Genomic DNA, 25,722 nt, shown 5'->3' with positions numbered 1-25,722 from the left:
GTTAGAACGCTATGGAATTAGGGGAGTAGTTTCTGACTGGATGAGGAGTTATTTAAAGAGCCGAAAACAATTTGTGAAATTGGGAGATGTGGAATCTGACTGGCAGGAGACTGTCTGTGGAGTACCACAAGGATCAGTATTGGGACCAGTTTTATTTAATCTTTATATAAATGATATCAGTAAAGTGTCCAATGTGTTAAAATTTATCTTATTCGCTGATGACACAAATATTCTAGCCTCTGGCGACAATTTAGAGCATCTTCTCTCAACAGTCACCTCAGAGATTAGTAAGTTAAAGATATGGTTTGACCATAATAAATTATCCCTAAATTTGGACAAGACGAAAATCATGGTCTTTGGGAACTGTTATAAAAATACTGAAATCCAAGTTCAAATAGAGGACGTAACTCTAGAAAGGGTTTTTGCTAATAAGTTCCTCGGTTTAATAATAGATGACAAAATCAGTTGGAAACCTCATATTAAACATTTACAGAGTAAACTCAGTAGAAGTATATCCATATTGGCTAGAGCTAGACATGTATTGAATGTTGAATCACTTCATATTCTATATAACTCTCTGATTTTACCATATCTATCATATTGTTGTGAAGTGTGGGGAGTTAATTTCAAGAGCTCTTTACATCCGGTAACCGTCCTACAGAAACGAGCCATTAGAATCATCCATAATGTCGGTTATTATGAGCATACAAACCCGCTCTTCATAATATCCAGAATTCTCAAATTTGAGGAGCTTGTAGAATTTAAAATGGCTCAATTTATGTTCAAAGTATCTAAAAAGTTGTTACCTGAGCACATACAGAGCATGTTTTCTGAAAGAGAAGGGGGGTATTACTTAAGGGGTCACTCAAACTTCAAGATCCGCAATTTTAGAACAACAAGAAAAAGCTTCTGTATTTCAATTAAAGGTGTAAAGTTATGGAACAAGTTACATGAAGATTTAAAACAAAGCAATAGCTTAACACAATTCAAAAGAAAGTACAAGGAGGTAATTTTCAATAGATACACATATGGGTGACAGAAAGCAATAAGGTGTGTATTGCAGATAACAACTTGGTGTAAGGGTTTAGAAAGACAAACCAGCATAAAATGGGAAATGTATAGGTAAATATTAGTAACTGTTACTTCTGACTGCCACTTTGATTTTGATTTTTTTAATGACAGTAGGACTCTAAAGTTTCAAGTGTTTAGGGGGTAGGAGTTTATAAGTTCTCACTTCTTCCTACCCCATTTTGAGCATGATATGTTAACTGAAACAAAAAATCTGTGTTTTCTCTTCTTTTTTATGCACTTCTTGTTACTGTGCACTATTTTATTTTTATATTTGTATCATGTTCGAATAAATTTCATTTCATTTCATTTAATTCCATTCAAAAAGTCAAACTTTAATAGATTCCAGATTCAGGACCCACAACTTTAGACGATTGGAAGTATTTCTTTATCTTTACACAATTTGGGCTATCAGGAGAATTAAATGCAAAGGTTACAGCACTACTACAATTTTTGTTTTCATTTCCACAACAGTATGCATATTGACAGTTTTGAACTGTATACTTTAGATTAATTATACATGTAAAAATTACGATATACACTGCTAGAAAAATTATAGTATATTTTTGTAATTGCCACAGCAGTATGCATATTGAACAGTTTCGAACTGTATACTTTATAATTATTGAATGCAAAAACTACGGTATACATTGCTAGAAAAATTACGGTATGTTTCTGTAATTGTCACAACAGTATGCATTTTTAACAGCTACTAACTGTATTATTTAAGAAAGATGACTGCAAAAACTACAGTATGTACTACTAGAAAAATTACAGCATATTTACTGTTAAAAGTATTACAAGATTTTTTTTAACAGCAGGGCAATGTAAATTTTCTGAAAAAAAACCCCCAGTAAAAATTACATTTTTTCCTAATTATCTTATTTACGGTAATTACTTGTTAAAGAAACAGTCTAAAACTGATTTCCAATTTACGGTTTTAAATTTTCATGGTTTACTTTATTTAACTGTAAAATTTACGGATATTTTTTACAGTGTAGGAAGAAAGCAATGTTCATAGTATGGTTTTATTTTCGTCTGAAATAACACTTTGTCTTTTCTAGCTGTCATAGTAACTCAAAGCGGAAAAAAAGAGCCGCATTTGCGCATGCGGTTGTGAAGTCAGCGCGGCAGGTGCAAAGAGCCCACTGTAATAACAAAGATGATTTTCTTTTTGTTCCTCTACCGCCCTCTTGTGGTCGCAGCTGATAATGATCCATCTAGCAAGCAAACGCTAAGATGACGTTCGGCGTCCAAACAGCAATGAGAAGAATCGTGGATGAAAAAGCCAAATTTCAGCACAAATTTTAAACATTATTCAATAAACTTATTGTTTCTATATTCTGTTTCACATCTTTCAGAAAGTAACCGATAATAATAACTAAATGTCTATAATACTTGTGGTTTTCTTTACATAAGTTCTAAACAAATCAAATCATAAAAACGCTGATGACCGCAGACCGCTTCTGTACTCAGAAGCTGAGTTGATGCTTCTGAGTACGATTCGCGTATTTAAAAGCGAATCGTGTCCAATTTCCAGCACCGGGCTCACTTATAGAAGTGAGGATTTTTCTGTTCTAATTTGAAAATGAAATGAGAAAAGAACTGGGAACAAAAACAAGATAAAAAAAAAAAAAAACACAGAAGGTGCAACAAACCTTCAGCAGCCTCATCTTGTTTATGTCAGCTAATGACGTCATCATTTACAATAACAAATAGCCCATAAAAGCATGACTTGGACCCAGAATCTACCTGACTTTTGTCAATCGAGTTGTTCTACATTAAACCCACAGTCCATTTCTTATTCTGTGGTAAATACCATCTGGGGCCCGATTGTTATCCTGACCGTATGGGTCCGATTTGAAGTGCTGTTATTTATTATTTAGCATTTGGTGAAATATGCATTTTCATATCAGTCAGGTAATTATAAACCCTGTATTGTTAACTATTACATCATAAATATACCATATATGATGCAGTTTTTTCCTATTTCTCTCTTTAATGACACACTTCCACCCCTCCTAGATGAATTCGATGAATCGGTTCATTTCTACAGCAGGTAGAGATAAGAGAGAACCAGCAGGACACTGACCAGCCAATCGGATGTTCTCCTGACTGAGAAAGTGGGATAATATCTCATCTCTGCGGTAAGTTGGGTTTTTAAAGCTCTTCGTAGCCTCTTAAAACATCCTGATGAAAAATGAATCAAACCTACTTTAGACAACTGAGAATCAACAACCAGACAGTCAAGACATAATGTTAGATATCACTGTTTTAATTTAGGTGGGTTTCCTTTTTTTTTTAAAGAAAAAAAAGGAAAACTAGAAAGAAAATGTATTTATAATAAAGCAGATGTTGAGTTTCTCTAATAAATGAAACCTGGACTCTGAAAACACTGATATAAAGGTCTAATAAAAACACAAGACATTTATTAAGTTTTATTGTTACAGGAGCAATGAAGAAATATTTTAGTAAACAATTATATGGTTTCATTTCAACGGTTAAGTTTTAATGTTTTAAAACTTTCCTCTGACAACTCCTGATAGTTTTTTGTGTTTTCTAAACTCTAAGTGTTTAGAAACACTAACATGTTGTACATATGTGTAGTTGTAAATAGTTGTCTCAGAGCTGAATCCTCTTTGGTTCTGATTGGTCCATTCAGAGAGAAACCAGCCGCTGAGCTGCAGTAGCGTCAAGGTCCAGTTCTCCCAGTGCAGTAGTTCAATCAGCCACTAGAGGGCGCCGGACGTCTCCATCTCCTCGTGGTTCTTCTTCAGCTGATTTTCTGCAGGTTTTCTGCTTTCTTGGGTTGATAAACAGGAAGTCTGAGGATGGCAGCTTCACCTTCATCGTCCTCCTCTTCCTCAGCTGCAGCATCAGTGATCCTAGAGGTCCAGTTCATCTCCTGCTGATGCTTCCAGTTCTTCTGGGTTTCTGCTGCTCAGCTTCTGATCTGCTTCACTGACAGCTTCAGCTTTTCTGTCTGGACCAACAGATGATTGATTTGCTGCTGGAAACGGTGATGGTGCAGCAGATCCTGCAGGGGGCGCTCTGGGGCCTCAGTGTTCAGGTCGGTTACAGTCACATCTCCCAGACTCCTGAATCTTTTGGTTCCTTCCTGAAACGATTTCCTGCAATAAAATGTTGGCTGGCAATGACCTGAACACTGAGCAAAACCTGAAAAAGTTCAAATCTGACCTACAGTTTTACAGCTCAACTCATACAAAAGGAAAACATGACAATAAAGGTGTTTGTTGTCACCTGAAAGGGGGAGGAGCCTAAGGTGTTGGTGGTTTCAAACAGACCTGGAGCTCAGGGTCTGAAGAGAGCAGCGCTGGCCGGCATCCTGACCAGGGTAGGTTAGGATTCATCCTAATTAATGTGAAGTTTTACTCATCTCTGTTTTTGTCTTCCAACAGGTTGTGGATCACAAGCTGTATGGCAGCAGAGCTGAGTTTGATGCCACCATTGACCTTCTCCTTAAAGAGTTTGGAGTGGAACTGGTCTGCCTTGCTGGTTTCATGAGGATCCTGACTGGGATCTTTGTGAAAAAATGGCATGGTAAAAGTCTGTTTATGTGTAAAGTTTTATTGTGTTTAAAAATAAAATGTATTTTTGTGCTGGTTTTTTCTTTTGTACCCAAGTAACTGTAACTTTAACTTTAGGGAGGCTCCTCAACATTCATCCCTCCCTGCTGCCTTCATTCAAAGGGGTCAATGCCCAGCAACAGGCTCTCCAGGCCAGAGTGCTGATAACTGGGTGCACCGTCCACTTTGTAGCTGTAAGTGTTGCGCTAACACATATAAAGCTCATCAAATAAATCCACACAATAAAAGTTCTTCTGTTCTTCTAGGAAGAGGTTGATGCAGGCGCCGTCGTGGTCCAGGAAGCCGTTCCGGTGTTGGTTGGAGACACAGAGGAAAGTCTGTTGGCCAGAATCAGGGAGGCCGAGCACAAAGAGTTCCCTAAAGCTCTGGAGCTGGTGGCCAGTGGAGCGGTGCAACTGGGACCAGATGGAAACATAGTCTGGAAGCAAGAGCGTTGAACTGTCTCTACTAATGCATGTCTGACTAATGATCAGAAACCATAGTTTACAATAAAGTACATCACTGTCAATTGTATTCCTTACATTGAGGACTCTTACCTGTCACCTCTGCTGGTTTCTATGGAAACGCAGGACCGACAACCTCTCATTCCCAGCTCTAGTTGACAGGCGGGTCTCTCCTTCCAGCCCAAACTGGCTCATTAAACTGATAATCTCCTCTGTGGGGAAACAAAGCCTTTAGTTTCTCATTAGGATTAGTTTTTGCATCATAAGCTATTCTACTGACCTGGCTTGTTCTCGGCGATGGTGACGAGGTAAAACAGGCCTTTACTGGAGAGCAGCTGAGGAACCAGAGGGAGGAACCTGTCGGTGACCCGTCTGCCTCGCTCTCCTCCGGCCCAGGCCGCCTCTACACCTCTGCTGCCCACCTGAACGGTTCAACAGGTCATTAGATACTCATCTAAGAATTTATCTATCTAGCTACATACATACATACCTCTTCTGATGGACTGACCACATATGGAGGATTGAAGAGGACGACGTCCACCTTCCCACTAAGCCTTGGCAAAAGACTCTGCACCTGCAAAACAGAGATCATTTTACTATTTCAAACATTACTAATTGCTTCCTTGGACTTACAATGACACTGTGTAACTCTTTCCTTCATAATGCTTTGCTAAAGTCACACTTTCATTAAAAAACATATGCATAAACTTCTGGAACTTTTCTCCGTGATCTGTACCAGGTCTGTGATGACGGGCTGCAGGGCGACCCGGTTACAGCAGGCGGTTCTGGCTGTGCACTGAGCTGCAGCTGGATTCACGTCGGTGCAGCTGCAAGTCACAAATAACATTACAAGAGAGCTGGTTTGACTTTACTGTCATCATGCAGCACTGCTTACTTTTTTAGTGAGTTTCTACATTGCACATCTTCAGTTTTTGTAATGACGTTCTTTTCTGAAGCAAACCATCATACTATGTCATTCTTTATCTGCATTAAGAACATGGCACTGTCTCTTCAACGATTCCTATCAAAGTAGGCTTCATTTCACAAAATAATCTCCATGTTCTTAAAGAGCAGATTATGCTCTAACATACTTTAGTGTTACAAGATTAATACGTAGCTCTTCCTGAAACCTTTTCTGGTTATTCTTACTCTATTTGAGGAATTTCTTTTTATTTACTACATGTATTGATAACAGAGTGAAGTGAGGTGAAGGAAGCAGTAACTTTAACTCCATCTCTTTTACTCATTTGGAGTCTAGAGGCCCACAGAAAGAGCTGAGACCACATTTGACTTTGAAACATACTTTAAGGTAGATCAATGACAAAATAATATATTTACACCATGGCCTAAACAACTCTACATACAGAATCCTGACGACTCTCAAGAGGGAGGAGTTTGTCTGCTATCCCCAGGCTTTGTGTTAATTGTTGCCTGCCACCATAGAGCTACTACTGACAGTGAGAGGGAAGCTGTGAGGTCACATGAAACATCTCTGGACCAAGTCTATTGAGTCTTAATGTGTGGTAAATTCACTACATATTTATGTATGTAAAAGACACACTCTACTGTGATGACACTACACTTTTATATAATAATAGATAAATACACACATACATAGACTGCTCTAATCCTAAATACACAGAGAATCAGTTGTGTCATTCATAGTGAAAATGCTGCGCTGTGGCTACATATATTAACATTAACTACCTACATTCATATTATTATGATCTTCAGTATTTGCCAATAAACACCACTCATTATTTCACAAGCTGGACTCAAACACAGGATTCATGTGTCCAAAGCACAGACAGTCTCCATTGTGCCAACCGAGCAACTGAAAACCGATCGATTCAAACTTGTACAAGTATCCACTGAGCAGATTTTGCTTACAAAATTATGATAACAGGTCACAAGCTGGACTCGAACACAGGACTCACTTGTCCAAAGCACAGACACTATCCATTGTGCCAACCGAGCAACTGAAAACCGATCGATTCAAACTTGTACAAGTATCCACTAAGCAGATTTTGCTTACAAAATTATGATAACGGGTCACAAGCTGACCCAGGGTCACTCACTCAACCTAAGTAGAGGGAGAGACCCAGGGTCTCTCTCTCTCTGCATGCGTGCATGGGACTCGAACCCGGGCTAACTGGGCCGCATGCACAGACTCAAACCGCTGTGCCACCAGAGCGCCCAACACATGCATCGCTCGAACGTCTACAAATACTATGCTGCTTGACATAAGATCGAAAAACCATGCAAGGACCTGGACTCGAACCCAGGATGCATGTGTCCAAAGCACAGACGCTATCCGTTGTGCCGACCGAGCGATTGACAACTGATGCCTTCAAACTTCTACAAATACCACCACGTAGGTTTTAAATTTTCACAAGGAAAACTGGCTATGTGGTATTGGTAGAAGTTCGAGCATCAAGGTTGCCAGTTGCTTGGATGGCACACTGGATAAAGACTGTTGTTTGGTCCCGATGATTCTTAGTTCAGGACCTGCATGGTGTTGAATTTTCACAAGGAAAACTGACTATGTGGTATTTGTAGAAGTTCGAGCATCAAGGTTGCCAGTTGCTTGAATGGCACACTGGATAAAGACAGTTTTAAATTTGTAGTAGCGTCCAACAACACAGAAGCAGAGATAGTCACTTTAACATAAAAACAAAAAGGAGGAAAATGTTTACCTGATTTAAAAAAAAATTAGAGTTTCTTTGATTCTTGCAAAACCTTTTTATTCGTCTTCCAATTATTTTGTTACCAACACAAAACGGACCAGAGGATGGGAAAAAAGGATCAATAGCGCCACCTGTTGGATGACTAAGAGAGGTTTCAGATGGGATGGTGTGGTCAAGTGTATATGAACAAAAAAAGATTTTAACACAAATAATAACCATAGCTGGGAGTGATACCCCAATGATATTTTTTATAAATAAAATAACTGAAGGTGATCTGGTTTTTTTTTAATAAATCTAATTAAACCTTTACAGTGAAAATAATAAATAATAAAAATAAACCTTAAGTGCTGAGTATGGGAAATAAAAATCAGACCGCCACATTTTATTTCACATTTAAAACGGGGAAAATTATACTTTTACACAGAAGATAACGAAGGAAGACATTTTTATTCAACTGCAATCTGAAATAAATAATAAAACTATGACAAACGATATTCTAGGCCATATCACAACCTTTCATATTTCCATGCATAGTTTTTTAAAAATATATATTAAAAAGAAAAAAATACTTTGGCCTAAGCCGCTGAAAAGTCCCAGTTTGCTGTGCTGAGGGTTTTAGCTGCTTGTCTTTAGCAAAAACAGAATTCAGAATTGTTTCTAACTTTCACGAGATAAAGATGTGCTACATAGAAGACTAAACAACAGATGGTGAGCAGGAATCTGTTTTCATTATTCATTTCACAGCTGACAGGTTCCCTCAGATGCATGCAAGGTCGCTAAATAGATCTAACATAGGACAGATGTACCAAATCGGCCTGCATGCTGACAACATCACAGCCCACACTAACTTAATCGGAAGTCACTTAAAACTAAATGCCAATTATTTAAATCATCTATCTGTAATAAGCATACCTGAGCAAGTTTAGTTGCATGTCAGAATAAATAGTGACTTTAATACAGTTCTGTTGCAATACCTAAATTATGCATTACGATGCTGCAATCCTTTCTATGTGCACGGGTAAATCTGTTTGTTGAACACTTCAGTAGTTTAAATGTGTAGATCACTAATATTTCTAATATAACTGTATGTTTTTCACCCTTTAGATTTCCATGCTCTACTAGTCTGTGTCAGAACTTCTAAATTACACTAGTGTGGGAAAAAATAAAGGTCAACCGTAACCAGTTCCTAGTTTTTTAACCTTGATCAGTGCACCTCGATGGGAGGCTATACTTTATAAGGCACATGCAGTTACCTGACTCCAGGGGTGGTAGCTTTAGGGAGGGATGAGGGGGCACTGGGGAGACATTAGACAAAGTGATTGATCCATTGTACATGAGCAAATGTTGAGCCTGTTCCAATCTTACGGAGAGAACAAAGAGTCCGAGCTGCTCCCGTTTTCTCAGAGACACAAGCAGATGTACGACAAAAATCTGCACATTGACATTGGTAAAGTAAATAGTTCAAGAAGTCATGCTATGCTTTGGTTCTTTTGACATCTTCATCAAACTGGATTATAAACGGTCTCTGGCATGGTTTGCTCACAGCGTGTTCAAAGCAACTATGAAAGAACTCTTCTTCTTTACAAAAAAGCCTTTTTTAATAGTGGACCGCCGAAGGGGTCGTTGGGTGTCTTGGTCTCATCTTGAGAATGGTTTTCCTAATCTAGGATGTACACTTTTCAAACAACTTATGTTCTAGTTTTTTTTATTTTTTGATGCCAAGATCAAACAGTCTTATGTTAATAAAGTAACCGGATATATAGTCATGAGAAAAGGATTTCTCGGTTTCATGCCACTGGTGTCATTATTCCTTCTAATAACACTGTAAACACTCAATTAAGGTGGCATTTCCTCCTTCTAGCCACTTGTTATTATCTCTAACCAGGTCATGGTCCTTTGTACCAGTTTGGGGAGTGGTGGGTCTATTAGGGCTGGGTTTGTAAACATGCAAATCTGAGCACCCGACATTTGCAAAACTAAGCATCTTAAAATGAAATGGCGACATCGCCACCTATCAAACACTAACCATTGTTTTCTATAAAAGAAAGGAGTTTTTATGTTTTCTTATTATGTCCATTTTAACTAAAGTGATGGTTGAGCATCCTTTTAAAAAAACATCGTCTCTGGAGTAACATGCATAAAAGCTGCAGAGCAGATTATGTGGTGCTTTAAAATGCATAAGAAGTTCCAACAATCAGCTGCATTTTTACTTGTTTTTTTGTTCATAATTTGTTTCTGTGCCTTTTTGGCATCACACTGCCATACAAAGTGCATACAATTCTGAGAAAAATCCCTGGGATTTGATGCATAGGTTACATAAAGTAATATTAGCATGCAGTCACGTTATTAGTGTTTAAAATGCCTTCCAGTCCAGCAGAAATATGCAGGTTGCTGATCAAAAATATACAGATGCTAAGTCACAAAGATTCCTCTTCTGCTTTCGGTGCCACGACCCTAGAGGCCATGACTATGTCGTGACTTTTTATTCTCGTCTTCGAAGAAGTCGGAGGCAGCGAGAGTCTCCTTTTGGACGACAGCAACCTGAGGACTTCGCTCACTTGCGACTCGAGGAGAGACAGTCGACTGCTCAGTTTCCTAATGTCTCCTTTCAGCTCCAGCTTGGCCTCATGCAGCGTCGTCTGAAGCAGGGATTGTTCAGACACCGGCTGGAGGAAGGAGTGCCTCAGGGACACCTCTGTGTAAACCCCCAGGCTGTGCTCGAAGGGACTCCTGTCCAGTGGGCTCTTTTCCATTGGGCTCCGCTCAAAGGAGCTCCGGGAATCTCCAGCTCGGTCGATGCGCAGGTCACTCTTTGTGATGCCGCTGTCGCAGGAGTCGGTTTTGTGCAGGATGCTCGTTTCCTCTCCTGCGTCTCCTGCCGTGTTGCCGCCCTCCGTGCTCCCCGTCTGTCCTCTGCCTTCTGATTCCTGGGTCTTTTTAGAAGCTGCAGGCTCCTCTGAGGCCTGTGGTGCTTTCGGACACTCCTCTGCTTTCTGTGTGTCTTTTTCCTGCTCAACGGCAGGAAGCGCCGGTTCAGCAGATACGGCGCTCTTGAATCTCGCCCACCCTCGCCCCCCTCTGCTGCTGGCTCCCCCTGCACCCGTCCCACCACTCTGTGCAGGTTTTAAACTCCTCTGACTAGGCCTCAACTCCATGGTTACTTGGGTGCATAACTCCTCTGACTTTTCAGAGTCATTGCACTCTTGGTGAGGAGAAGTTGTGCTGCCTCTCCTGCTTCCACTTCCTGCTTCTGAGCGTGGCGTGGTGCCGTGCTCCTGCTGCTGATTGCAGGAGTTGGAGTCAGTGTGACGGTGGTGCTGCAGCTCCATCTGGATGCAGTTTTGGTCGGAGTAAGGGTGCGTTTCTCCTGGCACTTGAGAGTCTCTCTGCTGCCTGAACCTCTGGAACAACTTGCGAACAGGGTGATCCTCAGGAATGGAGAGCGCCACCTCACTCCTCTGCCGCTCCTGCTCTCTTTTCACGTCAGCGATCTTCCTGAAGATAACCTGCAGGGCAGAATTGAAAGCAGTCAACAAAGGCAATCTGTGAGCATTAATATGCATTTTGACAGATGCAGCTATGACGAGAAATTGAGTCCAAGATTAATCCAATTATTTTATTTTGTAAAGTATTATATATTTAGAAAATATACTTTTTTTTTTTTATTACAAATCCAAATATGTTGTGGGCAGTAACTTTCAACAACGCCTTTTCTATAGCCAGTCTTGTCTCCAGGTCGTCTTTGTGGAGCATAAAACTAACAGTCACCCCATATATCTGAGTGGTTTGTCTTTGCAGCTCTTCTGGAGTTACTATAGGCCTCTTAGGTTCTTCCATAAATCTGATGTCAGCTACTTATTTCTACTGAGCACCATGTACTGTTTTCTTACTGAGTAAAGGATCTAAATTACTTGGGGGTCACTTCCTTTCTCTATTTATTTTTCATGCTACATCTTACAGGATTTTTTTTTTTCTTTTTTTGTGAATCAGCAGGTTTTGTCCTCACAAAAGCAAACTAAACACATCTAAAAGGTTTATGGGTAAAAGTTAAGTCCGTGCAAACAACAACATCAACAACAAAAAAAGCGCTTAAAGCACCTTGAATTAATAATATATGATATAAAATCTATATAATACAATCAAAGTGCCATGAATCTTTTAACATGCAGCTATTTGTTTGGATTCAGAGCTGCTTCACTGTGCCTGGAACTCGATGTTATTTTGATTTGTCTGCTTTTGACTTGTTATGAAATAGCTCCTTGATGTATTCATGACTGAATTGTCTCAAAATGTTTCAGTAGCCTCCATATAAGCAGAGACCTGAATCGACTTTGTTAAGGAAAAATCCGTGAATAATTCATGAGATGTTGATTAAACAGGGTATGTTACAGGATCATCTGAGCAACTTACCCTAAAGATCAGAAAGTAAAACATCTTACATGTACTAGGATCTTAGTAGAATAAATAATGCAAGGTGAGTCTGGAAAAACCAGTGTCTCCTGTGCCATGTTTTTTTTTTTACCCGTTTTCGTAGGTTACAGGTCAAGATGAGATTGCGGGAGAAGGAGTTGGCAAATGCGGTGTAAAAGTCCAGCACCCTCATCAGAGCTTCTCTCCTGATGACGTGCAGGTCGCAGTAGGTCAGCGCTCGCACGTTGGCGCAGGCCCGGGCCGGCGTGGTCTCCTTCCAGAAGACGTCTCCGAACACGTCCCCTTTACCTGGACGGATCCAGACATCGTCAGTTTACAAGTAAAAAGACAAAACATGTTTTCATGTGAAACCATGTTTTCTCTTCTCCAAAATTAACTATGTAGCACCTTGCAGAAAGCGTCATTTATTTGTATATACTGAAGTGTCTGTTGTGATAGAAATGGCATGAAAAAAGAATCTTTATAATTCCGTATCCAAAATAAGATGGTAGCTCTGGAGGAGCTGCACAGATCCACAGCTCAGGGGGGAGAATCTGTAGAAAGCAAAATTATTATTAATAAACTTCACAAACCTAGCCTTTATGAAAAAATGGGTGAATGAAAGTCATCGCTGAAAGAAAACTGCAAGAAATTTAAAGTTTGCCCCAAGTCATGTACAGAATTCAGTAATTCAGTCTTGACCAATCTGATTCAGTTTGACCTATATTGGTAGAAATGTTAGTTTCTAGGTGAGTATGGCGCTTACATTCTCCTAAAAGACTTGAAGCTGAAATTGCAGCAAGATATGGTGAATCAAGGAGGTAGGGTATACATGCACGCCACACTTTTCAGATTTCTATTTTATTTTCCTCCTACTTCGTCAAACTTAATTGTTTATGCAACATGTCAAAAAGTGGTGAAGCTCATTGGAAGTATTCGTTAACGGCAAGATCAAAAGTGGATGTTTACTGGCGTAAATATGACATAATGAAATCTCTAAGTTTGTAATTTCAACATAGGTCCAAATAAAACCCAGCATGGAGTTCGTCAACAAATTACCGAGTATTGCGATGACCTCGTCGTCCTGGATGACTTCGAGGGAGCCGGAGACAACAAAGCAGAGCGTGTCGACGCTCTCTCCGATGTGGAAGATGAGGTCTCCCGGCGCGCAGTGCGTCGTCTGAAACTCCACGGCCAGGGAGCGTAAGCAGCCGTCGCTCGCCAGACGAAACGCCGGATGGTCGTTGAACACCTGCCTGTTGAGGTGCACACAGATGTCGGCACGCATGTCTTTAGGACAGATGGAGAGGACCTTTGGGAGAAATGGAGAAAAAAAGGACTGTTGTTAAAATTAAATTAAAAAAAAATAGTCAATTATTGCAGATGGGGCACTCACAGAGTAATTACTGATGTTTTGTTTTGGTCTCATCAAAAATGACATAGATGAATAAAACCGTTATAATGGCTGCTTTTATGTGGTTCCTTAACCACAGTGTTTGTAAATAAATCAACTGGCAATATTTAGGAACCCTCACTATAAATTACCTCCATTTTACAACAAACAGAAAATTATGCTTATATAATAATATATAATACACGGACTATAGCACTTCAATAATTAACAAAATCCTCATTAATAAGAGATATAGTACGTGCAAGCATTTAGGCAAAATTGATTTTTTATGCAAATAAAAAGACAACCTATAGGTACATTTTGGGAGAGAGGAAGAGAAAAGATGATGTTAACAGTTTGTATTGATTTTTTTTTTTGCTTCTTGTTGACTCAGCTTTGAATAGACATACCATTTTTTCTTTTTTTTTTTTTTTTTTTTTGCTGCCTAAAAGGATTAAATAGTTGCTGTCGGTGCTGTGAGTGTCGGCCTGGGTACCTTGTCTGTGTCGATGCCTTTAGACATGGCCCAGGTGGAGACGATGAAGTCCATGACCCGCTCGCTCAGACCTTTGGGAACCTGATAAAGCTTGAGGAAGTCGCGCACATTGTTGAGCATCTCATGGTATCGGTTTGTGTTGGTGTACATCTGCTGGAAGATGGTGGTCACGTTTCCAAAGATGGTGGCATAGAGCAGCGCTGAGAGGGAAAACAAGGGAAAATCAATGCACACATCACTGCTAGGGAATGAGTTCTCATCAGGTTTTTAAAAGAAACGGGTGTCTCTGCCACATCTAATTTTGTACCACAGAGAAACACAAGATCACGATCTAAGAGGGTACAAGTACTAGGATACACCAAACATTTTGAAGGGAAAGAATACATTTAAAATATACTCCTGTTACATTTACTTCATACTTCTAAATGACTAAATGCACTTGAATTAAACCCTGGATTTTACATCGTTTCAGTCAGAGATTATGCTGCGGCAATGATACGTATATTTAAGAGCTTTTTAGAAATACTTACCAGTTGACAAAAAATGTGTGGCATGTCAGCTAAACAATTCTTTCATCTCATGTTAACAAAAAAACTGTTTTTCAATTCTTTACACTTCATAGTTATCTCTTTTACTCTTATAGCAATCATTTTGTGCACATTTTACCAGAAAATTTGAAACTGCATTACCAGTCGCATAAACCCAGTGAGTGCTGCATTAAGTCTTTATGATATAATTTCCACTGAACGTTTCTTCGGTGAAGAGTGCTGCGCTGCTGTGACCTAAAAGAGTCAGTCAGTATCTCATATAGTGACGTTTTACCCACTCAAGGAGAAAACTTTCCACTCATCACAGCAGGAGCACAGAGGTTAGGATGCATATCTTTCGTGAAGGCTCATTGTCCACTTCCTTCCCCGTGGCCTGCAGGCAACTCTCCCTCTCTGCAATTGTTCCCGTGGTTAATAATCGTATCTGTAGCAGGAACTTCATCAGCTGCAACTGAAGCGGACATGGCGTTGTTTTTGGACGGGGTCCTAGTCCGATCGGGCCACCAACAGAGCAATGGGTGTGAAGTGTGGGATGCACAAACCTCGGAGTGTGGCTGTCACTTTCTGAGTCCTCACTGGTTTTGCTGCATCACTTTTCATGCGGTTTTACTGGAGTCGTTTAAAGGTTAAAGGTACAGCGATGCTACTCAATGGATGGTGAAATTAAAGTGAGCAGTTGCTGACACCAGTTTATGTTGCAATTTTTCTCTTTGGTGGATCTTTCTAATATGGGTCTAATGTCACTCCAACCTCCGCAAGATTTAGTCTCTGTGCTTCTTAGGAGCAGTTTGTGATTCCTTACAACAAATTGCAAATCCTTTTGGACTTGCATCAAACACTTCCATACAATTATCTTCTGTTTTATAAAATTACAATTTTTTTTATGTCACGTCAGTCAAAAAGAACTACACTTATGGATGATAAACAGTCATTCACTCTAAAACTAGTTGTCTTCATTGCTTGGGTCATTATAGTAGCTGTCAAAAGCTGTCAATTTTATGCTTTTCGCCATCATTCTTTCCTCAATATTTATCCCAAATTCAATTAGACTTTCTCTTAGTTAGACCTCAATTTTCACTGATTATACTATTTAACATAGTATAATTGTTAATGTTGTGCACAGCTTTGGTCAACGGGTCTTTCTTATGTTTGCTTTAAATACATGTATATTTTGCATCTGCAAAATGCTGTGACCAAATTAGAACCGCGAGGAACATATGCAGTAAAAATGCAGTAAAAATGACACATTCAGTGTCTGACATTCATTTCCCTCACTGTAGATTGGAGACATTCTGTAGATTTCAAATGTCTGCGCAAATAGTCCGTAGCACTGTGTTGAGGGTTTTCAGCAAGTGTCACCAAGATCTGACTTTTCTTGCATGGGGACGCACTTTTAGATGAAAACATAACAAAGCCGTCTGACTGCCTCGTTCATAAACAATACTGTCAGGGCTTTTCATTTTGATGACACTTGGCATTTTCATTGACAAGAATGCTGGCTTTTGAGGAGTGAAGCATCTATTTTGAGCAAGTGACACACTCTTGCAGATAAATGTGGATGCTGGTGAAGGTGAGAATGATATCACCTCATTTCTGTAAGCGAACCAAATACTCATAGAGTTGCATAAGCAAAGAAATAAAACTTATAGAGCGGCGTATATGCTGAGTTGGATACGAGTGACGTTACGCAACAGCACAGAACATGATCTGTGGTGTGATGAACTGCATCCGCTTCATGCTGGTCTAAAGGTTTGAGGTCAGCTTTGTGAAAAAAAAAAAAATAGCTGTTGTTTTTGATCACAGGAGAGACTTGCAAAATAAAATCTGATTTAATTCCTTGTTTGAAAGTAGTTTGAAAAAGATTAATATGAGAAACTTAGCACAGAGACAATGGTTTTGTTTGAGATGGAGGAACCTTCAGACAGACAGGCTGTGATGGGCGCTGAACATGTCACTTCTTATTATCAACAAAATGACTCTTAAAAACTCAACTGGGGTTTAAAGCTCCAGTGAAAGAGGAGAATCCTGTAATTCTCTTTGTTGAAATAAGATCTTTTAAAATTTGTGGAAACTTTTGTCAGGTTAGTATAATTATATATATATATATATATTTTTTTTTTTTACTTATTCTTAAAGCTTTGCACATTTGTGTCACTTATTTTCGACAAGCACGCCTCAGTGTTTATGCATAAGCTGATTTCAACTGCAGATCAATATATACAGTATATAGGTTAAATAAAACAATCTGAGCACATAGTTCATGTAGTTTAGGCATAAATTATCCACATGGTGATAAGATGATTGTAAGAAGATATACAACCTTCCCTGTCTAACATATGCACCATATGTTGCTTTACTGACAGCTGTTACGTAGCCAGCAGGACCGCAGAGAGCACACTGCCGTGTGCAAGCAAGTGTGTCCAGACTGTTTAATCTCTTTTTTAAGATTCTGCTCACTCATTATGAATGGGTGAATGCGTGAATGGGATAAAAACAGCATCAACGAATGCACGTTTGAAACCAGACGTTTAAGTTCATCCATCATGAGCATGTAATAGCATGTTAAGTTTGGCCTTTAGTTGATGATTTTCAACCATTTTTCCAGGTAATTTAAGAAGAAAAACGAGGCTTTTGTTTGAATTTGTTGCGGATTTTTCTTTAAACAAACCAGGATTAAAATTACTGTTACAGTCTAAGCACACGAATCCCTAACTTTCTTTAGCAAGTTATAGAGAAACTAGACACTTTTTTGTAGCCAAAAATGAAGGTTCTGGCATCATTTTTGGTGGATATTTGAACTTTATTCTTGTGGGAATAGAATTTAAATTAGTTGATTTCCTGCCGCAGACCTGATTTTTTTAAAGTCTAGTCCACAAATTTTTAATTGGTCTGAGTCTGAGTCTTTGGCGAGACTATCCAGGAAGCTTTCAAACATGTGTTTAGGATCACTGCTGGAACACACACTTCCAGTCATATTCAATAAATTACAGTCTTGTTTGTCAGATCAAAAGTGCCTTTGAAAATAACTATCTTTAAGTCGGTATTAAAATAAAATTTTTAATTAAGCCCACATTTCCACTTTTATAAATAGCATTTTCTTTATTGGTCTGACGTAATATTCTAATTTTAAATGTTTTCATTAGCATCATAAAGGCTTTAAAACTCCAAACACTGTGTAATTAATCTATTCAATGTGATAAATTCCTGACATGACTGGACTTATTCTAACTTATTGAATAGGTCTGTGTATCTAAATTTAAAACATCTCACACAAACTGGCACCCAGAGATGTAAAGAAATGGATTAGGATGTTCAGGAACAACCCAGGTACCATCAGGTTTCAAGCCTATAAATAAGTGGAAACTGCCAGGAAGCCAGGCTCACGCTTTAACAAGACAGATATTGAACAATTTGAGCTATTTTGAAGAAGGTCAGGGTAAGGCTTTCACACCGCAAAACTTAATGCATGGTGGCGGCAGCGTCATGCTTTTGGGACTGTTTTGGTTTAAGATGCACTGCTACAATATATAAAGATACTGTAGTAAGATAATGAAGGAGGGCTGAATCCAGATTCTTAAACTTTACCACAAAGCAACAGCTAGACGGGAAGCCAGAGGACTGTTGGCCAGAAAATCAACCAACTGAAAGGAGCGTTACTACTTAGGGTTGAATTATTGGTTAAATATCCAGCCAAAATAATGTCAGATGTTTGCTACTGTCTATGAAAGCATGTACAATTTGCTACACATTTAAGATATTTGATATCTTAACCAAATATTATGTTTGTATATTTGAGCCTGTGAGGATGAGAGAAACAGTTCATGATGACGATGGCTACAAACAGCTGAGTTGTATGCTTTGTGTTTTTCTAAATGTTTATCATTTTTCTAAATGAAATATCTGCAGATGTTGTTTCTAGATTCCTCCTCTGACGAGTTTAAACATTTTGTCTCTGCCTCTGTTTATAGCGGCACAACGTTATATCACCCATTAATTCCTTGACGTCGTCTCACTATCTCCACTTACAGTCACTCAGATCAAGCTACGGTAATGATGGTACTGTAAGACCATTGCGTAACATCAGACCTATTAGATTTAGTTCCACTTCAGCTGACGCATTGCGTCCCATAACGATCTATATGAAGGAGTAAATATATTCCAGAGGAATTTCTGCAAACTTTAAAAGACTGTGGATAAATGAGTACTTACAGCCCACCATCATCATAGCCACGGAGAAAATCTTCTCTCCATCTGTTGTTGGCGCAATATTGCCAAATCCAATGGTGGTGAGACTCGTCATGGTGAAATAGAGAGAGGAAACGTACAGGGTGTCTTTGCCGGGGCCGCCTTCCCACCGACCCGTGCCGCTGGCGTTGTAACGGTAAGGCTTTCCGATGCTCAGGGCCAGCTGGTAGAGCCAGCTGTCCGTCTTGATGCTGTTGGTGGTCTCGTCGATGACCTCGTAATCCCCGATGCTGTACCAGATGCAGGCGAGCCAGTGGGCCACCAGGCCAAAGACACACACCAGGAGGACCAGGACGGCCGCCCCGTACTCCAGGTAGTGATCCAGCTTCCGGGCCACTCGGCCCAAGCGCAGCAGGCGGATCACCTTCAGGGAGCTGAAAAGGCTGCTGAGACCCTGCAGGGCAAAAACACACATTATTCTAAAGGTTTGATCTGTTCTGGAGAGAAGAAAATGAATGTCTTCTTTAATTTACGGTGAGGCCTTGCCTTGTTTTCTTTAATAAATCACTTTATTCAAGATATTAAATTATTTACAGAAACTGTAAACCCAAAAGAAGCAAATTTTGCACATCAGCGTTTAAAAATGAGTTATCAAACAGAAACCTATTATCACATCTGGCAAACAGGGAGCAACAGCTGTTAATGTAGCCACCTGGTGAATATAAGCTCAATATTGACCCTTTAGTTAGCTCTGTTTAGCGTCCATCAACACCAGTTGGCAAAACATATATGCTTCTTTCATCCAGTCTGCCAACATAAATGGCTGAGTCACTCATCTGTTCCTGCTGTCTCATTCTTCTCATATGTTTTTAAATAGCACACAAGTGTTTCTGGCCTAACAGTGAGCAGTAGGTTCTGTATAAAGAAGAAGAAAATGTTTAAACTTTTTCCTCAGTCAAGGTAAAAATATTAACCAGCCCATGTAACTGCAACAGCTGATTTGGTAAAAAGTCTTTTTTGCTTTAACAACAAAAATTATGAGCTTTTTAATGCAAGTCTGGAAACTGGAACTGGAAAAAAGGACTTACTGGAAGAACAGAGTCCTCTGCGCGAGTTGTGTTTCTGTGGAAATTTGAAAAGTCACGGAGATGACTTGCTGGCGAGGCATGAGGAGTGACGTCCTACAACAGAAAATAATAAATAAAATATGTATAAATATCCATGACGAGATTATCTCAGAAAGAATAATTAAACATTAAAATTCTCCAGCAAACAACCGCAACAGCAATTTTCTTTTGATTAGAAAGCTAATATTCATGCTTTAAAACTAATGAAATACATTTTTAGAACTTTGCACTTCTCAATATATTTTTCTTGAATATTTTTCTTTTGTAAATATTTGACTTTTTAAAATGTTGTCTTAAACTCTTTAACGTTCTGAAAGGCTTTGAAAATAAAATTTAAAAATATATACTAAATAATAAAATGTATAACTAAAGCATTTGCTTTGTAAAATCAAAGTTCCCTATTATTATGAAAATTTGATAATTAAAACTGAATTAAAAAAATTCAATGCTCCGTGTAAAATTTCCAATCTCTGAGCAGGTAAGACTACCTGAGCTGACCCTTGAACTCTGAAATCTGACTCGGTAAACTAGGTCATTTTCTTTTCAAACCTGACTTAAAATTCAATATGGCTGCTTAAAACATGGTAAAAGCTGTGGTAATAGGCTGTTTACTGCTTCAGAAGTTACCTCTTCTACATTTTCAAAGGCATTGATGATGTCGTAGGGCAGACAAGACAGCAGGTCGATGACGAACCACGTCTTCAGGTAATTCATCCGGATCAGCTTTGCGTCCGAGATGACTTCTCCAGCCGGACCTACGAAGGTTGTGTGGAAGTTGAGCACAATGTCGATCAGGAAGATGACGTCGACCACGCTGTCCACCACCAGCCAGGCCAGGTTGTTGTGCTTGGTCCTGAAGGAAACGTTGTAGGGAACCATGATGGCCGTGTAGAACGTGAGGATGAGGATGACCCAGTCCCATGTGGTCTTAAAGGTGCAGTAGTGAAGGATGATGTGTGGAGGGGTCTTGGGCGCTTCTTGTTTATACTGAGGGAGGATGTCTGAACCCAACTGGAGAGCCTGTTATTGAGAGGAAGCACAGGATCATGTGTTAAATGCAGGCGATGCAGAATTATTTTCTCACGTTTTCAAGTGGGATTTTTCTGCTCACCTCAACCAGTCGGGAAGGCTTGTGGCTGACCTCAGGCTTGTTCAGAGGCGCTAACTGCTGCACCAGGTTACGATTGTTGGTGAGTGCCCTTGTGAGCCTGGCAAATTTGGTCCAACCTAAGGAATAAGAGTTTCATCAAGGCAAATGTACTTGAACATGTTCTCATTTTGTCAAGTTACAATCTTATTAGATTTTATTAGACAGACAGAAAGATTAATTTGCATTTATATTCACTAATGGCTGCTCCGATGCCTTTAAATAAAATCCAGCTGCCTTCACCTGATCAGTAAATAGAATTCATCTGTGAGTTCTGTAATATCAGTATCAATAAAGCTGTTCATGGAAGGCTTTGGACGTTTGTTTGTTTTTTTACCTTGCTGAACTAATAGAACAAATAATACCCCAAATGTCAAACATCTCAGGGAGCCAAATTCAATATGAAGTTACTATTATTCTAAAAATGAAAAAGTATATACCTGCAAACCTACCAAGATGTTATAGAACTGAATGATTTCATACACAAAAGGAACAAGAAAATATGTCTTACAACCGTGATGTTACCTGCAAAGATCTTTAACATGAGAATTACAATAATGTCACAAGAACCGTGTAAAATTGTTGTTTTAGAGAATAGGAAATAGAACATCGCTTTGTTTATAAAACTGTGATTCAATGAGGCTTAATGAAATATAACCAAAAGGGGAAAAAACATTTTGACAGAAATAAATCACTGAATAAGTGATTCCAAATCCACTTTTACACTTTTGAGGATGTTCTGAACCTTACTGGAGAGGACTGCATTCTGGCTAAACCTGCTCTTGTTTTGGGTTGTTGTTGTAAAACCTCTCGACAGTATGTTCACACTGTTTTCTTTCTTTAAGCTGCTTGATAAGCACTCTTCCTCCTCTCGGAAATGGCCCTGCGGAGACCCTGAAAAACCCACTGTTCACTGACCTGAACACACAACACCTGGCCAGTTCTGTACTAAACACCAGGAGAAAAACGTCAGCGAAGTCACCCATGTGTGATCAAGAGGTCTGAATGGACTTTGTTTTCCTTCTTTCATTCAAGTAGTTGTGTTGTTTAACTATGTTTTGTTAAAGCAAAGTGAGGTAAAACCCCATTTGAACTCACCTCTGGCTGAATCATCTTCTATTGGCTGTTTAAAAAGTGTAATGTCTCTGAAGGTGCACAGGAAAAGCACCACCTTGTCATTTTCATTCCTGATCGGTGCGATCTGCATGTAAAGCCATATTGGTGTTCCTGTTGGGGAGCAAAACAGAAACAAAGAACTGCTTTGTGAGATGAGTAAATATGAGTTAAGTGTGATTTTGTTTTTAAACAAACATGTTCAGACTCACTGTTTTTTGTGTATAGAAGCACCTCGTGGAAATTGGACTCGTGGCTGTCAAATGTTTGCCTTATTTTGTCTATAGTCTTTTTGTCAGTCAGGTCACCGTACATGAAGCTGCAGGAAAGGAAAGAGAGAGAAAATTTAAAAGGGACAATTTTTTAATAAAACAACATTTTCAAAATTTATAATTGCGAGGTTTGGTTGTCAATCATACATCATCAAAAGGATTTAAGTAAATTTAAGTTGAATATCAGAATGTTTTCTTTCCTGCCTTACTCATAAATATACTTGATTTGGCTGGTAGGAGGAAGCTGTAATATTAATGTCATGCATGCACAAGGCCTCCCTCTGAGATTCAAACATAAGACCAGGCAGCCATATGAATTCTACATGACCTAAACTAAACAAAACATTTATATCAATCACAACCAAGATCAGAAAAAAAACATTATTTAAATCTGTGCACTTTATCGGAAAATAAATGTGCAAACCACTCCCAGCTTCTGGATTCAGATATTTATTTTATAGTTTATTTTGTTTAATGGATTTAATTGTGATTTTATAAAGGTTTTTAGCATTCACATCTGCATACGTTATAGGTTTTCTGTTGGAATATTGCTTTTTTTCTTATTCAGTTTCCTAGTTTAGTTCGGACATGATTCATCATCATAATACCTTTCCTCTGTCTGTGGCTTATGGTCAAACTGCAGTGTTGTATTTTCAGCAGTATCTTTTGTTTCTTTAAAATAAATTTGACTTTTTTGTGATCCTGGAAGCATACGGTGATTTAGTCTTGGCTCAAACACGTTTCATCTTTAATCACATGGCCAAATAGTCACTATTTTTACTCTAAAACAGTAAAAGCCCTATTTTGGGTAAATGAACTTCTCTGTTGTAAAAACCAATATCTGTTTTTTATATCTTTATTCGCTAAAGTGGTAAGGAAACACCTTGTGTTTGATGTAAAATTATGATTCAGAGCTAAAAATTAAGTTACTCTATTTGTTCTAGAGCTGGATTTGGATCTGTAAAAGTGCAGTGGATTTAGCTGTAAACTTTAGGCTTAATTATCACTTTTCATGCTTCTGATCGTTTGATTAACTTGTCTTAGTTAATTGAGATTAATAAAGAAAAACCAACCTGGCTGTAGGAACTCAGATCCTAAAAAGTTTTTCGACCCTAACATCAATCAAAACATGAGAACTTATTCTTGGGGGAGATGAAAACTTAAAGATATATAGTACAGCCCGTCCACTCCAGCTTGACATTCAGCTTCATTAAAGCACAGATGGTGTCTTACTTGCATGTGCTGCTCTTGTGCATGACCTCAGCTCTGTGGTAACCGGACAGCTTGCAGAATCCATCGTTGCTGTACACAACTGGCCAATCTAGGATCTGCGCATTCCCCAAAAGGAAACTGGTTTCTGACAGAGAAGTAGAAAAAAAAAAAAAAATTAGGACTGAACATCCAGAATACACCTCGAGTGTCCACAGCATTATACAAACTCTGTACATTATAATGTGCAAAGAGTTGCAAATTATAACATAATCCAGCACTGACCCGTCAAATTACTCCACCTGACATACTTAATGGCGATAAGAGGCCATTCATGTCTACAGAAAGCCTAATCTGAAGCATCAGTGAGCAGAAATATTTGCTGATAAAAGGCTTATGTTCCAGCCTTAATGCAAATTAAATATTGATGGCCAGCCTAAAGGTTTCCCAGCCATGTAACAGTTAAAACACAGACTGCAGAATAGATAAGTAAAGATGGCAGAGATAGAGCACAAAAGATTTCTAATATCTGACAAAGACCTCCACATTTAAGGTGTTGAATTAACTAGTACTAGAATAAGCACATGCTCTGCCAGCTTAACTGATGAGATCTACATTTCTATTTGCAACTAACCTAATGAGAGATACAAACAAATACAGTTATCACACAGAAGGCATGTATAATAAAAAGGTTCACATGCATCATCCAGAGACTCCCATGAAGACTGTGTCTGCCATGGGATGTTGCAACAGCAGAATCATTAAAAAAGCATTACCGTAAGACATTGCTCGACTGAGGTGAACAAGTAGAGGCTATATGGCATAAATCACATTAACAATCCCTTAAGTGGAGAGAAAGAAGCACTACTTTAAAAATGGCTGCAAGTTGAGTCTGGCAGGGCATGTTTTCGTATGTGCTCAGTGACTGTGGGCGCTTATCTAAAAGAAACATAAATAAATAACAAAGGAAATTTGCCTTGATGCTTTTATAGTGCTTATTTACAATGCCTTTAAGTTTTAAATTTTTAAATTTTCTAACTTAATTATGAATAGTCAAAAAGAAACCAAATAACAATAAAGCAACCGGTGGAGTAAAACTTATTTCTATAGCTTACACTTGTATGTCAGGAGCAAGGCTTTAATGTAGACAATACAAATAAAGAGTGTTTACTGGTTTTATTTCACTGATTTCATCCGGTGAGTTTGAACACCAGAGGTGGGTTATTACATAATTAATCAGAGCGCATAAAAGTCAGGATCCGGAGAAAGAAATGTAACCGCTTAACTCACGAAAGAAAGGTTTTTGTCCCCTTGAGAAACATTAAAACATACTTTAATATCATAGCACCTAACACGCAACAAAATAATTAAAAAAAAAGATGCAATAGAATTTTAGACAAAATTAAAAGAACAGCACTTTTATTTATTTCTCCGCTTTTAAGTATAAAACTCACCGCTCGAGCGCCTGACGATGTTTTCCAGGAAAGTGTTTTGCGGAGCCACCAGACCCCTCTTGCCTCCATGCATGGTGGAGGGATCCGGGCAGAGACTCGCTGATGCGCCGAGGTGGTGGTGCTGGTACCCACAGCCCGTCTCTGCAGACCGCCCCGTAGCAACTCACACCACCCACGGTCAAGCACATCGCAGAGGACACAGCACATCCGGTGGATAGTTTAAAAAAAAATAAAAACTCCCATCCTAGAATGAAAAAAAAAGTGTCCACAAGCAAACTGAATCAAAGGTTTAACTGGATTAAGTTATCCTGTCTCCACTAATTAATGGCCTGTTTTCAGACAAATAGCTTGAAAAAAAATCACTATTTTATATAATAGGGCTTGTAAATAATATGCTATATAATGCTCACTGATTCATAAGCTGTTATCATCTTCTTACACAAATGCAGACATTTTTTTCCCCAAGGTATAGCAGATAGAATCTCTCAAAAACAGATTAATATAGGTAATAAAATATAATCTGACCTAATCTGACCTGATCTGTACACATGATCTGTGTACA

The 25,722-nt window shown here is 38.9% G+C and overlaps 3 protein-coding genes across 5 annotated transcripts; 1 reads left to right on the top strand and 2 right to left on the bottom strand.

Annotated features, from left to right (window-relative positions):
* Window positions 1-3,469: 3,469 nt before the first annotated feature.
* Window positions 3,470-6,468, bottom strand: LOC116734144 (methyltransferase N6AMT1-like). 3 transcript variants are annotated; one of them, XM_032585325.1, is made up of 5 exons: window positions 5,856-6,468; window positions 5,610-5,693; window positions 5,400-5,541; window positions 5,213-5,331; window positions 3,470-4,199 (listed from the first exon to the last, which is right to left on the bottom strand). In XM_032585325.1, the coding sequence occupies exons 1-4, from the start codon at window positions 5,964-5,966 to the stop codon at window positions 5,216-5,218; spliced, it is 453 nt and encodes a 150-aa protein (XP_032441216.1). In that variant the 5' UTR covers window positions 5,967-6,468; the 3' UTR covers window positions 3,470-4,199; window positions 5,213-5,215. The 3 variants fall into 3 exon arrangements, with proteins under 3 accessions (XP_032441216.1, XP_032441217.1, XP_032441215.1); XM_032585326.1 differs by having other exon boundaries at window positions 3,470-4,166; XM_032585324.1 differs by lacking the exon at window positions 3,470-4,199 and adding an exon at window positions 4,636-5,094.
* LOC116734145 (trifunctional purine biosynthetic protein adenosine-3-like) lies at window positions 4,173-5,189 on the top strand. The gene is made up of 4 exons (XM_032585327.1): window positions 4,173-4,423; window positions 4,488-4,629; window positions 4,734-4,849; window positions 4,922-5,189. Exons 2-4 carry the CDS (start codon window positions 4,590-4,592, stop codon window positions 5,111-5,113), a joined length of 348 nt encoding a protein of 115 aa, XP_032441218.1. The 5' UTR covers window positions 4,173-4,423; window positions 4,488-4,589; the 3' UTR covers window positions 5,114-5,189.
* Window positions 6,469-8,234: 1,766 nt separating the features above from the next.
* Window positions 8,235-25,309, bottom strand: LOC116734136 (potassium voltage-gated channel subfamily H member 5-like). The gene is made up of 12 exons (XM_032585317.1): window positions 25,161-25,309; window positions 23,731-23,854; window positions 22,438-22,544; window positions 22,211-22,339; window positions 21,077-21,192; window positions 20,593-20,985; window positions 19,927-20,019; window positions 18,863-19,292; window positions 14,106-14,305; window positions 13,276-13,528; window positions 12,329-12,525; window positions 8,235-11,312 (listed from the first exon to the last, which is right to left on the bottom strand). Exons 1-12 carry the CDS (start codon window positions 25,231-25,233, stop codon window positions 10,224-10,226), a joined length of 3,204 nt encoding a protein of 1,067 aa, XP_032441208.1. The 5' UTR covers window positions 25,234-25,309; the 3' UTR covers window positions 8,235-10,223.
* Window positions 25,310-25,722: the final 413 nt, after the last annotated feature.

The sequence above is a fragment of the Xiphophorus hellerii genome, chromosome 15, assembly GCF_003331165.1.
Source record: "Xiphophorus hellerii strain 12219 chromosome 15, Xiphophorus_hellerii-4.1, whole genome shotgun sequence".
NCBI classification, from domain to species: Eukaryota; Metazoa; Chordata; class Actinopteri; order Cyprinodontiformes; family Poeciliidae; genus Xiphophorus; species Xiphophorus hellerii.
This window is presented reverse-complemented; position numbering and strand designations above follow the sequence as displayed.

Coding starts and splice junctions, on each gene's coding strand:
- LOC116734144 (XM_032585325.1), bottom strand. CDS start 5,966: ATGTTATTTGTGACTTGCAGCTGCACCGACGTGAATCCAGCTGCAGCT. Junction 5,694..5,855: donor AGCCCGTCATCACAGACCTG/GTACAGATCACG, acceptor TCTGTTTTGCAG/GTGCAGAGTCTTTTGCCAAG. Junction 5,332..5,399: donor CATCGCCGAGAACAAGCCAG/GTCAGTAGAATA, acceptor GTTTCCCCACAG/AGGAGATTATCAGTTTAATG.
- LOC116734145 (XM_032585327.1), top strand. CDS start 4,590: ATGAGGATCCTGACTGGGATCTTTGTGAAAAAATGGCATG. Junction 4,630..4,733: donor CTTTGTGAAAAAATGGCATG/GTAAAAGTCTGT, acceptor CTTTAACTTTAG/GGAGGCTCCTCAACATTCAT. Junction 4,850..4,921: donor GCACCGTCCACTTTGTAGCT/GTAAGTGTTGCG, acceptor CTGTTCTTCTAG/GAAGAGGTTGATGCAGGCGC.
- LOC116734136 (XM_032585317.1), bottom strand. CDS start 25,233: ATGCATGGAGGCAAGAGGGGTCTGGTGGCTCCGCAAAACACTTTCCTG. Junction 20,020..20,592: donor CCTTTGAAAATGTAGAAGAG/GTAACTTCTGAA, acceptor TTTCTGTTGTAG/GACGTCACTCCTCATGCCTC. Junction 13,529..14,105: donor AAGGCATCGACACAGACAAG/GTACCCAGGCCG, acceptor TTTCTCCCAAAG/GTCCTCTCCATCTGTCCTAA.